This window comes from Phyllobates terribilis, unplaced genomic scaffold (genome assembly GCF_046119375.1).
Source record: "Phyllobates terribilis strain yellow unplaced genomic scaffold, ASM4611937v1 Scaffold_8__6_contigs__length_399053987, whole genome shotgun sequence".
Taxonomy (NCBI): Eukaryota; Metazoa; Chordata; class Amphibia; order Anura; family Dendrobatidae; genus Phyllobates; species Phyllobates terribilis.
The window spans coordinates 276641135-276656015 of record NW_027362768.1 but is presented as its reverse complement, the minus strand read 5'-3'; the positions used below and the strand labels follow the sequence as shown (position 1 = coordinate 276656015).

The window sequence follows — 14881 nt, the reverse complement described above, 5'->3', positions numbered from 1 at the left end:
TCCAGTCGTTGTATGTTGGGTTCTTCCCATACCTAGCATGACAAAACCCCATTATAAAATTGTTCTTTTACCAAAATTCCTTCCTCTTCAAATGGGGAAATATGCACCAGAAAGAGCAGATGGTTGGAGCATAATGTAGTTACAGCAAACGCTAAAAATTCTGCATTTTCTAATGCAAACTCATTAAATGTAATATCTGTTTTTTTTCTAGGAAAACTATTTGTGTATGATGACCTCTGACCACGTTACAGAAAACCTCAGTGGTTTCCTACTTATTTCTGCTCCACTTTGGAAAGAACTTGGAGGAGCCCAGAACATACAGTATTTCTCCACTGTAATGTAACCTGCACATAACCCTTCATTTCTATGTTTCTTACATTACAACTTGGCCGACGTCCATAATGACTGTTTGTTTTACTCTTTTTTATCCCTGATTGATGAATTCTTCAAAACTTGCACAAATGCCTCCCAGAAGTGATCCGGACACAAACCAACAGTTATTATACAGCCAAGGACACATTTTTGTTTCCTACAATTATACAAAGTAGCTTCTAGACATATTTCCTTAGGTGTCAGTGCTCCTGCATATGAGCTGGATACAGATGTATATGGATGGGCCTGTTAGTGGTGGTGGCACGCTGCCAACAATCCATGCCAGGGGCTGGGGGACAGCATTTCACACTAATGCTGAATGTACACATTGCAAATTTTCCATGTGGAAGAAACGCAGCGCAAATGGATGTTCTCACTCATGCGTAAAAAAATGCTGCATTTTACAGTACCCTCAATGGCATGTCACTCGTACTTGTTGTCAGTAAGGCAAGCTCCAGAAGGCCCAAGGACAATGAGCATGTTAAATGGGTTGTTCGGCTTTAGGGTACAAGTCTGCAGCCACTTTATGCGACTGCAGACTTGTGAATCCTCATATGGCGTGCACAGCGAGCTGTGAGGACTCTGCTGTGTCGACACTGTGAGCGGCAGGCGCGTGACCGCAAGTATGCGATTTGCATACATGCAGTTACGTGCCAACTAGATGTGTGCGACCTCACACAATTCAATAAATTGATCGAGGCTGTACACGTCTAGTCGAAATGTGGTCGGAAGCAATCAAATCACACACTTGCGCTCCCGGCGCTGGCAGAGAAGAATTCTCAAAGTGCGCGCGATGCGAGGGCTCACAAGTCCGCAGTCACATAGAGTGACAGCAGACTTGTAGTCTAAGGCCGGGACAACTCCTCCTTTAATGAAGGAAGCAACCTACGTCCCTTTCCCTTCTAGAGTAATGATCCATGAAACATACAATGAAGAACTTAAAAAGAAATCTGTCACTGGGTTTTTGCCACCTAATCTGAGAATAGCATGATGTAGAGGCAGAGACCCCCGATTCCAGCGATATGTCACTTACTGGGCTGCTCACAGTAGTTTTCATAAAACCACAGTTTTATCAGCTGGATATCATCACTAGAAGACTAGTAAACCTGCTGCTATGTAGTTCTTCATATTCATGAGCTCTGTATAACCACCACTGATAGGCAGATTTCTACCTATGCACACATTAGCCTAAACATGCTACCATGGCCTGCAGAGTCTCCCATCGAACACATCTGAGACGTCATTGGTCGTCAATTGCAATGAGCTGCCAGCAGAGGATCTAGATGATTTACCCAAGTGAATTCAGCGTGGCAAAACATTTCCCAGACATCCATTAAGGAAACCCTCCAATGACCTGTTTTCTTTAATTCTGGGTATATGTGATTATAATGTCGTGTCAATCTGTTAATGTACTGACCTACCGCCGTCTTCTCCAGCATCCAGCACAGCTCTGCTCCTCTTCTGGGTGACGTCAGAGCTCTTCAGATACTCCGGGTCACTTTATGTGTGAGTCAGTAGTCTCTGTTACAGTGTAAGCCTGTCACCTCGCTCTAACGCTCCATGGACTTACATTGTAAAAGTCACTTCTGGGTCACGCAGAGCACAGTGTGATCTGGAGAGCCTGCAAAGCAGTGATGTCACTGAGAAAAGGAGCAGAGCTGTGATGGATGCTGGAGAAGGCGGCGGTAGGCGAGTACATAATCACACTGATACTACATACACATATACTCTTATTTAGAGGGGAAAGTTCATGGGAGGGCTTCTTTAATAACCTCATTGATAGCAGCCAAGACGTGTAAGTGAGGGGATCTCCGAGTGTGATGCTCATACTTGATACTGAATAAATCAAGATGTTTTGAAATCGGTGTTTCCAGTTTTTCATCATTTGCCGATGAGCAACATATCTAGCCATTCTGTGATTTACATTATTCCATGATTTTCTTTGTGTTGCAATTTCAAAGTGGAGGAGGGTATTTTCCGCACAGAGTAATCAGGGTAGGGGAGTTATTTTTGATTGTGTAGATTGAAGCTGTGCATCTCATGTTGCACTTTGCATCCCGGCGGAGCATTTCTTTGTGCCTAAACCAGGCAAGCTGCTCCAATGTACATATAAAAAAGGTAACCTGGGCATGGTTAAAATTATGGCATTCCCATTCATGTAATTGCTTTCTATGTTTGCCAATTTACAGATGAATAAAACAAGCAATATGAATGTATTCACCCGTCAGAAACCATTTCACTTGAGTGTCTGATTACAAAGTCCATTTTAAATAACTCTGCAGTGAATCTTGAATGGATGGAGGGGCAATCCTCACTGAGCATCCTCAACTGTTAGATAGGTATATCCCATACACGATGGCCCAAAGTGCCCATCCACGGTTCAGTCACTTATAGCTGATTCCTGGGGGTAATTTCCACAATTATACTAAGATTCATACAGTCCATGATGTAACCAAGTATCACGCACCATTAAACACTATAATTTCCTTATAGTGCATACAGCGCTATCCATCACAATGTCATCACTGATATTTCATACCAGACAAACAGAGGTTAAAAGATCCCACAAATATGTCTACAGCAACATCTTATATAAAATGCTCTGACAGCTCGAGCACCAGTGAATGACAAGTGAATATGGCCAAATGAAAAATACTTCTATCATTTAAAAGGGGTTGTTCCAGCCTTTGCGTACAATGCTGCAGTCAACTACATGACTGCAGACTTGTGAATCCTCACAGTACGTGCACTGCGTGCTGTCAGAATGCTCTGGCACCTGGTGCTGGCGGTCATGAGACCGCAAGTATGTGATTTACATACTTCCAGTGACATTCCGGTGAGGTCCCACTCCAATGAGCACTTCATCGCATTCAAACAGTCCCTCACTACCTTCAAGTCCACACTCACTGCAGAAAAAAAAAACAACATACTTCTCATCTCTCATATCCTCCCTGTCTCACAACCCCAAACAACTATTCAACACCTTCAATTCTCTCCTCCGTCCCCCAGTGCCTCCTCCCTCTCCTCATATTTCAGCCGAAGACTTTGCCTCATTCTTCAAGCAGAAGATTGACACCATCAGACAAAGCTTTTGACTAAAGTCCCCACAGCCCCTCCCCACACCTACTCAACCCTCCTCCTCCAAAACCACATTCTCCACCATTACGGAAGATCAACTTTCCTCTTTACTCTCCAAATCACACCTCACCACCTGTAAACTTGACCCAACCCCGTCCCACCTCATCCCAAACCTTAACACTATCTTCATCCCAGCCCTAGCCCATCTCTTCAACCTGTCACTAACAACTGGTGTCTTCCCCTCATGCTTCAAACATGCCTCAATCACACCAATCCTCAAAAAGCTCTCCCTTGATCCATCCTCTCTGTCTAGCTAGCACCCCATATCACTTCTCCCCTATGCCTCAAAACTACTGGAACAACACATCCATTCTGAGCTGTCCTCCCACCTCTCTTCCTGCTACCTCTTTGACCGCCTACAATCTGGTTTCCAACCGCACCACTCCACTGAAACTGCACTGACTAAAGTCACCAATCTAAGAGACACTACTCTGTCCTCCTCCTCCTAGACCTGTCATCTGCCTTCGACACAGTGGACCATTCCCTCTTAGTACAAACTCTCTCATCTCTCGGCATCACAGACTTGGCCCTATCCTGGATCTCCTCATCCCTAACCGACAGGACATTCAGTGTCTCTCACTCACAGACCATCCTCATCTCGCCCCCTATCTGTCGGTGTCCCCCAAGGTTCAGTTCTAGGACCCCTGCTCTTCTCCATCTACACCTTAGGCCTGGGACAGCTCATAGAGTCTCATGGCTTTCAGTATCACCTCTATGCTGATCTACCTCTCTGGACCCGATATCACCTCCTTACTAACCAAAATCCCACAATGTCTGTCTGCTATTTCATCCTTCTCTGCTAGATTTCTAAAACTTAACATGGACAAAACAGAATTCATCATCTTTCCGCCATCTCATTCAACCCCCCTAACTGACCTATCTATCAACGTCAATGGCTGCCCACTCTCCCCAGTCCCTCAGGCTCGCTGCCTTGGGGTAACCCTGGACTCTGAACTCTCCTTCAAACCACATATCCAAGCCCTTTCCACTTCCTGCTAACTCCAACTCAAAAAATATCTCCCGGATCCGCACATTCCTCAACCATGAATCTGCAAAAACACTAGTGCACGCCTCATTATCTCCCGCCTTGACTACTGCAACCTTCTGCTCTGTGGCCTCCCTTCCAACACTCTCGCACCCCTCCAAATCCATCCTAAACTCTGCTGCCCGACTAATGCACCTGTCCCCCTGCTATTCCCCGGCCTCTCCTCTCTGTCAATCCCTTCACTGGCTCCCCATTGCCCAGAGACTCCAGTTCAAAACCCTAACCATGACATACAAAGCCATCCACAACCTGTCTCCTCCATATATCACTGACCTAGTCTCCCGCTACATACCCGCACGCAACCTCCGATCCTCACAAGATCTCCTTCTCTACTCCCCTCTAATCTCCTCCTCCCACAATCGCATACAAGATTTCTCCCGTGCTTCACCCCAAACTCTGGAACGCTCTACCCCAACACATCAGACTCTCGTCGACAGTGGAAACCTTCAAAAAGAGCCTGAAGACCCACCTCTTCCGACAAGCCTACAACCTGCAGTAACCACCACTCCACCATACCGCTGCACGACCAGCTCTACCCTCACCTACGGTATCCTCACCCATCGCTTGTAGACTGTGAGCCCTCACGGGCAGGGTCCTCGCTCCTCCTGTACCAGTTGCAGTCACATTGTGTTCAAGATTATTGTAATTGTTCTTGTATGTATACCCCTTTTTCACATGTAAAGTGCCATGGAATAAATGGCGCTATAATAATAAATAATAATAATAACATTCCAACTAGACGTGTCCAGCCTCACTCAATGCACTTGCAATGAGCAAGGCTGCGCATGTCTAGTTGGCAAGTGACCGCATGTATACAAATCACATACTTGCGGCCATACGTCCGCCGCCGGCACTGGAGAATCCTCGCAGCATGCATGCTGTGAAGATTCACAAGTCTTCAGTCACATAGATGGACTGCAGACTTGTACCGTAAGGCTGGATAATTCTTTTAATACATTAACACTTTACATCAAAAACAGAAAATGGCGCAGTCGGAAACTAGATCCTCACCTCTTCAGCATTGGAGTCTCTGTAATATCTAAGGCTGGAATCAGTCAGGACAAACCAGTGCTTCTTCCACTAAGAGGAAGGAAGAAGAAAGTCATTTACATCCTCAGTATGATTATATGTAGACTTAGTGCCAATCGATTCACAGTACCTGGTCCAGCGGCTGGGTCAGATAGACAGGAGCTACGAGAAGCGACTGCTACCTTGAGGCTTTATTATTTGCTGGCCTGGTGCGACATTGTTGTTGCGGCATAAAGCACATGTGACATTGAACCAGGGCGGCTAAATAAAAGAAGAGCTGTGGATGCCGGGAGGTAGGAGGAGAATCTCATGGCTCCCGTCCGGCAGCCACAGATTTGCACCAGGTGTAATTATATGCATCCACTGATCCGGACAGGTCTGCGCTGTAATACCCTGTATATCAGGCTGGTAACTAACATTATATACACCTGGATAACACCGGCAGCAGGTAAATGGCCTGAAAAACAACGGCTCCAGGGATACAGCAAACAGAACATGAAAGAATAAACATTCTCTTACAGGTCAGAGGACACAGTATGCAATGCCTGGCCACAAATGTTGGCCCATATGTACACATTTCATTTACATGGCCAAACCTATGTGCACTTGGCTATGGTGACTCGAGACTATAGCCACAACTGAGCTCCGCTCACACCACTACTGACCACGTAATAAAAGGCATAGCACACAGATCTACAGATCCACACTCACCTCTCCATTTGCATCCAGCAAGGACATCCAGCCCTTCTTGAAGTTCAGCAGGTCGGGCTGTTGAGAAAAAACACACATGGACTGCAACTGAACATTCAGTAGTACAAAAAGAGTGGAAGGGGTTAATACGACTATGTATGTGTACAACAGAGACCGAACAGGAAAGGGATGCAACACCACAGCCGTACAGACACGGTCCTTGGAGGAGGACTCCATACCTCCAGGTCTGAGCTGGCACCTCTCTCGGAGGGTGCATTACTGGGCAACATGGGCACGTCTCACCACCTCTGTGGCTCAATGAAGGATGTCCTTCTTGGAAGGCAATTCTCCAGTCATAGCAGCGCAGGCCGTGTCCTACAGACTTCCTCCAGTCCATCTATACATTCAGGGGATTCATATTCTATTTTTTCTTCTATCTCACCAGCACACGAGAGTCTGATCTGACTTTTGGTTCTGTCCCTCTCTCCAGCCCTTTCCTTCTCCAGTTACAGAGCTGTTGTCTGCATGGCAGGGACGCTGGTGACACCCGCCCCTTGGCCACAGTCCCGTTGGTTTGAGGGCAAAGGGGGGCAGAGAGAGACATACGACGGATGTAGCAGATTCGGTTTCACCCTGTGAATACCACATGAGACGGGCGAAAAGTGAGACTGCCCCATAGAGAGCATAAGCATTTCAGACACCCAATACCTCACTGGTGTACAGGAGACGCTGAATGATCAGAGAAACTGTCAGCATGCAGCTGGTTAATAGGACGCTACACACTACAGGGCTCAGGTATCAATGGTCATGGTGCGATAGCAAGATTTGTTTATAGGACATGTTCAGGATGTGTAAGATGGTAATTATACAGCGCAAAGTGTTACAGAGCAACAGCGGCATCATCAAAAAGTATCTAACGGGAGCTTCCTGGCCTTGGATACTGATTACCCATCCTACGCATAGGCGGGCACCCCAAAGGTTAGCCAAATAAGGATGACACAGCGCCATCCATTGTGTCGTACTGCCAGCCATCTGCCATTCACCTGTGTGTTAGAGCATGCAGTACCATTCACGGGCACCATACAATATAGTGAGGTGTGCCACGAGCAGTCAGTGAGTCAGGTCAATCTCCTGCCAATCTGATACTGATGGTGTACATGAAGAATAGGTATTACATTCCTGGAAACCCCTTTGAAATGGCTTTTCCCAAGAACAAAAGTTCATTTTAATAAATAGATCTTGGAATAATAATAAGTTCCATAATTGAATGTGTTTAAATAAATTGTTCCTGTGCTGAGATAATCTTATAAATGTGTCTCTGCTGTGTACTGTGTAATGGCTGTGTCTGACCGTACAGGAACATGGTCTGATCATACCACAGCTCCTGGGCAGGGGAGGACGCAAAAGAGAGAATACAGATAGCACCGCATGGGATCACAGCAGATTATTTTTGTGAGGTAAAACATTTCCTGCCTATTTTTAAACAATGTTTTACCTCACAGAATCAGCTACAATCCTGTGCTGTAATGTCTGTATACGCTTTCTTCCTCCCCTGCCCAGGAGCTGTGGTATGATCAGACTATGTCCCTGTACAGTCAGACACAGCCATTACACAGCAGGGGCACATTTATCAGATTATCTCAGCACAGGAACATTTTATTTAAACACATTCAATTATGGAAATTATTCTTATTCCAAGATCTGTAGATTAAAATTAACTTTTGATCATGGGAAAACCCTTTAATGAATGTAGCGTGGTCTACCAAGTTATTACTTTCCTGTCGATGACATATTGACACTTAAGTCCCAGTACAACCATCACAGAAAAGGGATCCCGACTAGTGGTGTGTGTGAGGGGACCGTGTACACAACAGGACCACAAGAAACAGGAATAATAAATCAAATTACACAACCTGTCGCTAACACACCACGTACGGCGCGATTCACGACCAAACATCAGTAGAGAAAGAAGAGCAGAGAGACACAATGACAATGGGAGACGCTCAGGGCAACAGCACACACTGAACTCAAGGGATGGGCGGACATAGTAAAAAGCAATAACCAGCCGAAAACCATGAATGGCAGCTGTACCGTGTATTACTGAGCCTGGAAATACTAGTATTACATAATACCAGTAGTAACATGCAGAGCATTGAGTCATGGACAGAGGGGGAGGAAAATAACTAATCATAAAAAGGGCAATAATGTGCATATTACACCTCACCTTACTATTAATGGCATTCTGATGAGGCAATAATTAATGCTAATTAATGTAATTAATTGATAATGGCATCCTACACCTGTCAGGCCATAAATAATTCCAGCATCACAGATGTCCATAGCCCTGGGGTAAACGTCACATATCTATTACTACTTTCTGGACTGATTTATATGGTCTATGAACGTTGTCTTTAGAGTTCACTCCCAAATATCAGTTTTATGCCTGTGATGGACATAAAAGATAAAAAGTTGTCTTCTGTGCACTGGTCCGGTGTCCATTGTCTGATAAAGGAACCTCTAAGTCAGTGGGACTGATTCCTTATTACTTTTGCGCCAAATTCATCTTTTCATATGTGTCTTTTTTAAAGTCACTTTTTCATGTATTATTCTGGGGGGGGGGGGGTTAGGTCACCGCTGTGGGCTTACTAGGTGGATTAGCCTCATTCATCATTTGCAACTTTTTGAAAAGTCTGAAAATGTACTCCAGTCTTTCCTCTGGAGTAATTTTATGTACGCCACAAATTTTTTTGCACAACTTTGGAAACTTTTTGCAAACTGACTTTTTTTTTTTTTTTAATTTAAAAAGATTTTTTTTACTTTCCGCAAAATTAATGAACTGCTTGTGACATTTTTAAAGATGTGGTGTAACAAATGACTGCGAATATATTAAAAAAAAAAAAAAAGGAAGTGACCCCTCCCCCCACTCAACTCCTCCGAAAAAAAACACAAAAAACTGCATAAAGCATTTAAGAAATAAACTATAGGCTATGTTTATACATCATGTTTTTTTCACTGTTTTTTTCATGCAGTTTTTTATGCGCATTTTCAGCTGCCTTTTGCAGTACCAGCAAAGTCTATAGGAAACCAGAATTCTCTGTTCACACATCATGGTTTTTTTTTTTTGTTGTTGCGTATTTTGTGCCTTGCACGGTTTTTTGGAAAATAGAGCATGTCACTACTTTCAACGTTTTTTCATCCATAGGAAGTAATGGGTGGTGAAAAAAACGCAGATAAATTTTTTTCAGCATTTTTGATGCCAAAATAGAATGTTTTTTTTTCACTGAACTTTATGTACATGCATAAAAAGAAACAGAAGGACAGTGAAAAAAAAAGCTGAAAAAAATACAAAAAAAAAAACGCACCAAGAAAAATCCTGAACAAACCCCCCTTGGGAGATCAGGTTTTGCTGCAGAAAATTGACGCAAAAAAAAAAACATGATGTGTGAACATAGCCTTACTTCCTGGACCAGCACCGCTCCTCCGCTGTCAGCCCTGTGTCTCTGCTGATCTCCTGACAAAAAACAGTTTCTTCCACTTGGACGGAGAGGTAAAGGCTGCAGCCGATCAGTGGTGGCAGGGGGCTCAGTGCTGAGATCGGAGGGTCAGTACCGGTCCTGGAGGAAAGTGGATATATTTTTTATTCACTCTATGCAGCACCTTGGGGCAATTAATAAGGGGATGACAAGCAGCGTACAACCTACAGCTGGATGTCAGTCTCCATGACTTCTCTCTTTAGATGCATAGACGGTGTCCTCTCCTCTAACACTACAGTGAATGGTCCGGCACTGGGTCCCCCCTTCCTCTGCCTGGTAAAGGACATGTAGGTGCACACACCAGCACCGGGATCTGTTGTTGTCTCCGGTTGGGCCAAATCTTTTTACTAAACAATGCTACATTTAGGTCAACTAAAAGGGGATTTCCAGTTTGAAAAAAACAAAACAAAAAAACCCTGTGCTTTACTCACCCACCCATGTCAAGCGCTGGGTCCCCTCCACTGTGCCCAGTGTCTGTTGTTGTCTGCATTGCTGAGCGCTGCAGGCAATCAGCCAGTTAAGCGGCTCGTGCCATCATTTCACTGATTGGCTGCAGTGCTGTTGATCTGACGTCAGAGCTGCAGACGACAACAAAGACCGCGAACAGCAGCGGAGAGTATACAGACAGCACAGATTGACAGGCAGAATGAGGGAGGAACTCCTATTAAACTGCCCCAGTTAGATGACGGTCTGTTACTATTTGTAACAAGCTCTTCCTCAAATTATATAAAGGGGTTGTTTCATCACAGACAATGCTTTTAACAGGGGGGCTGCTGAGACTCTGGACAAACAGCTGATTTTGCTGGAAAAACAGCCAGCACCTTATGATTTCTTGCTCAGGACCCAGTCACTGATGTCCATGGAGCCCCACAGGGCGGACGCTGGGAGCAAGCGGAGCAGAGCACTGTGACCCATCTCCAGTTACAATGATTGTCCGCAGCCTATGGCTCCCCAGTCGTTATCAATTCCCCAGATGCGGAGTTGTAGTTTTGTACCTTCTGATAAGCAACAGGTTGAAGACCATTATAGTATACTGTGGCATGTAAAAGTTTATGCACCCCTGGTCAAAATTACTATTATTGTGAACAGTTAAGCAAGCTGAAGATGAAATGACCTCTAAAAGGCCTAAAGTTAAAGATGACATTTCTTTTGTATTTTAGGCAAAACAATTATATATTGTCATTTTTTACATTTTAAAAATGACAAAAAGGAAAATGGGCTGATGAAAAAATTTGGGCACCCTTAGAGATTTGTGTGCTCAGATAAAGGTTTCAGACCTTAATTAGCCTGTTAGAGTTATGTCTTGTTCACCATCATTATTAGGAAAAGCCTGCTGATGCAAATTTCCCGGCTTTATAAAAACTCAGCCTCCTCTAATCCTGTGCCAAAAAAACAGCAGACATGGGCTCTTCTAAGCAGCTGCCTAGCACTCTAAAAATGAAAATGGTGGAGGCCCACAAAGCAGGAGAAGGCTATAAAAAGACTTTTCAAGTTGCCTTTTCCTCAGTTCAAAATGGCAGTTAACAGGAACAATGGAGGTCAAGATAAGGTCTGGAAGACCAAGCAAAATTTCAGTGAGAGCTGCTTGTAGGATTGCTAGAGAGGCAAATCAGAACCCTCGCTTGACTGCAAAAGACCTTCAGAAAGATTTAGCAGACTCTGGAGTTGTGGTACATTGTTCTACTATTCAGAGACACCTGCACAAATATGGCCTTCATGGAAGTGTCATCAGAAGAAAACCTCTCCTGCGTCCTCACCATAAAATTCAGCGTCTGAAGTATGCAAAGGAACATATAAATAAGACTGATGCATTTGAGAAACAAGACCTGTGGACCGATGAGGTTAAAATAGAACTCTTTGGCCACAATGATCAAAGGTATGTGTGGAGAAAAAAGGGCACAGAATTTCAGGAAAAGAACATCTCGCCAACCATTAAGCATGGGGGTGGATCAATCATACTTTGGGGTTGTGTTGCAGCCAATGGCACTGGGAACATTTCACGGGTAGAGGGAAGAATGGATTCAATGAAGTTTCAACAAATTGTTGGTGCAAACATAACACCAACTGTAAAATACTGAAGTTGAAAAGAGGATGGCTTCTACAAATGGATAATGATCCTAAACACACGTCAAAATCCACAATAGACTACCTCAAAAGGCGCAAGCTGAAGGTTTTACAATGGCCCTCACAGTCCCCTGATCTGAACATAATTGAAAATCTGTGGCTAGACCTCAAAATATCAGTGCATGCAAGACGACTCAGGAATCTCACAGAACTGGAAGAATTTTCCAAGGAAGAATGGATGAAAATCCCTCAAACAAGATTTGAAAGACTCTTGTCTGGCTACAAAAAGCGTTTACAAGCTGTTATAATTTCAAAAGGGGGTGCTGCTAGGTACTAACCATGCAGGGTGCCCAAACTTTTGAATCAGCCCATTTTCCATTTTTAAAAAGTAACAGATGAAAATACCGTATTTTTTGGACTATAAGACTGACTTTTTTTCCTCCAAAATTTAGGAGGAAAGTGGGGGGTGCGTCTTATAGTCCCTGTGATGAACCTGTAGCCGCCATCTTGGTAATGATAAATCATATCCAGGGATGGCCACACTTCAGCAGCCCCCACCCTTGGGACCTTCTGTTAAAACGTCAACTAGATAGTTTCCCCCCATCCAGGCTCCTGTAAGATAAGAAGCCTACTTAACACTTGAATGCTAGGAGCTTCAAAGACTTCGAGAGGAAACACAGCCAGCAGGGGGGGGTGCTTCGTCTATCTGTACCTGACCATTTGTCCCATAGGACTAGTTTCTTTGTCTGTCACAAGCATGGAGGCATAAGATATAGAAACATGAATAGTACACGCATGTTGCGTGGGATGGGCCAATAAAAAAATATCACGGCGTCCCGGAGCCATTGCGCACACAAGCCTCCGCAGTAGACGTTTGTACGTGCTCTGGAAGCCAAGATATAGCGCGGAGCCATTCCTGAGGACCGTATGGTATCATAATTGATATCAAAAGGTCGGTTACGGCGGCCCGAATCCATGGGAACCCCTGGGGGTATCATGAGACCATCCCAGAAGAAGTTATTGGGTTCCATAGAATTTGGGCTTCTGATCGAAGTTAGACCTGAGGGTGGAGACTGAGTCAGCTGACCTCACCAGCAGTGGGCGGGACAGGGCAGGTAAGATAGCAGGACAGACAAGAGACAAGTCAGTCTTGACCCAAGAGTGGTGTGCTGAACATCTGAGCACCAGCTGAGGCCACCAAGGGGAGGAGCAGTTTGACCATGCGGTGGTAGGCCTCAGCCTGTAACAAAGAACCGTGCCTGCGACCGCAGAATCCTCTCCCTGCGTCACAAGAAAATCAAGAAACCGGTAACTGATATGCTGTGGTGATTCTGTGTGTTGTATTCCATTGTTGTATAGTTTAGCCTGACCTTATACCTGTGTATATTTAGTTGTATATCGTGTATCTAGTGTATTATTATAATCAATTACCTCAAGTAATTGTGGGCCTGCCTTTTATTCTGCATAACGAACGCACGTCCGTGTGAGCTCGGCTCAAGCCAAAACGCTACCCAGGGTTGGTTCCTGACCCGATATAGGCCCATTCACGGACTGGGCGTATATCTAAAATAGGGACTGGTGGCAGCATACCAACTGGGGATTGGGGAAGGCTGGTAGTGACGGTCGGAGGTTCAGATATATATATTCCTGGCGCGGCCAAGGAAGATATATATACCGCCCTCACTACAGAGGGCCCCGATACCCAGTAGGTTACAGGACAGTCTCCCTGGCGACCGCTTATCCTAGGTGCAGTTCCTTGACTGACCTGAGGCTAAGAGGGCGCTAGCGAGTTGTGCTGTGTAGTGACGTTACGGTTTAGTGACGTTGAAGGGATAACACACTACCGTGTTCCCTGCGCTGGTTGCAGCTTCCTGGCACTACTTTCTCTAGGTGCAGTACCTTGACTGACCTGAGAGGTAAGGGGGCGCCAGAGAGCTGCACCCACCGGCCGGCTTTCATAACATTGGTGGCAGAGCGGTGGGATTGCAGAATAATAGTGTTGTGGGACCCCTACTCCCAGGCACTAAAGACTGCCAGTGGTAACTTCCACTGCTGGAGTCTTAAGGTCAGCCCAACGTTAGACGGTCAGGCTAAAAGTATAACAAGGTGTGTGCAAACTCAGGGTTGCAGCGGTGTCGGTTACCAAGATGGCAGACGGCACCAGGAGCAAGACCCTGCAAGAGGCTAATGCTACGGTCCGTGTGGCAGGAGGGGAGGACATTGTTACTCATGGCGAGGAGGAGTCCAGCCCGGGCACCTCAGGGAGCCAGTCCCCAGTATACGGTCCCGCAGTGGGCTGCCCACCACCTACCCAGCCCAGCCTGTCCAGATCACAAGCCCTTTTACAAGCGGCTATGGCAAGTCTCCAGTCTCATGGCGATGCCGTCTACAAAACCCTCCTGGCAGCATCAGAGAAGGCAGCGGAGGAGGAGCGTGCGGAGCGGGCTGCGGAGCGGGCTGCGGAGCGGGCTGCGGAGCGTGAAGCTGCAGAGCGCCGGGAGGCTGCGGAGCGTGAAGCTGCAGAGCGCCGGGAGGCTGCGGAGCGTGAAGCTGCAGAGCGCCGGGAGGTTGCGGAGCGTGCAGAGCGAGCTGCGGAGCGCCAGCACCAACTGGACCTGGCCCAGCGGGGGCTTCCGCTAGAGCAACCAACCCATCAGGAGACCAAGTCGTCCAAAGTCCGAGCTGAGGACTTCCCTCTACTGGAGAAGGATGGGGACCTGGACTCCTTTCTGGTGGCATTTGAACGGACCTGTCTTCAGCACCATCTGGCCCGGGATCAGTGGGCCAGATACCTGACCCCCCGTTTGAGGGGTAAGTCCCTGGATGCCTTGGGGGACTTACCTGCCGGGGAGGTACAGAACTACGACTGCATCAAGCGGGCCCTGATCCGGCAGTACAACCTCACTCCCGAGTCGTACCGCCAGAAGTTCCGGAGCCTGCTGCGTGGCCCCAAGGACACCTGGACCGATCATATGCGGGCGCTGTTGAGAGCCGCAGAGCACTGGACCTC

The 14881-nt window shown here is 46.1% G+C and overlaps 1 protein-coding gene across 3 annotated transcripts in view; it reads right to left on the bottom strand.

The window, feature by feature from the left end:
- TRIOBP (TRIO and F-actin binding protein) overlaps nt 1-14881 on the bottom strand; it is a 58119-nt gene that overhangs the window by 31954 nt on the left and 11284 nt on the right. The window contains exons 1-3 of one of the 3 annotated variants that reach the window (XM_073644272.1): nt 6514-6816; nt 6296-6352; nt 5567-5635 (exon numbers count right to left, since the gene is read on the bottom strand). In XM_073644272.1, coding sequence (XP_073500373.1) covers nt 5567-5635; nt 6296-6352; nt 6514-6564 — 177 coding nt within the window. In that variant the 5' untranslated portion in view covers nt 6565-6816. Of the gene's footprint in view, nt 1-5566; nt 5636-6295; nt 6377-6513; nt 6817-14881 lie in introns of those variants that run through there. The other 2 variants (XM_073644270.1, XM_073644271.1) reach the window with 2 other exon arrangements.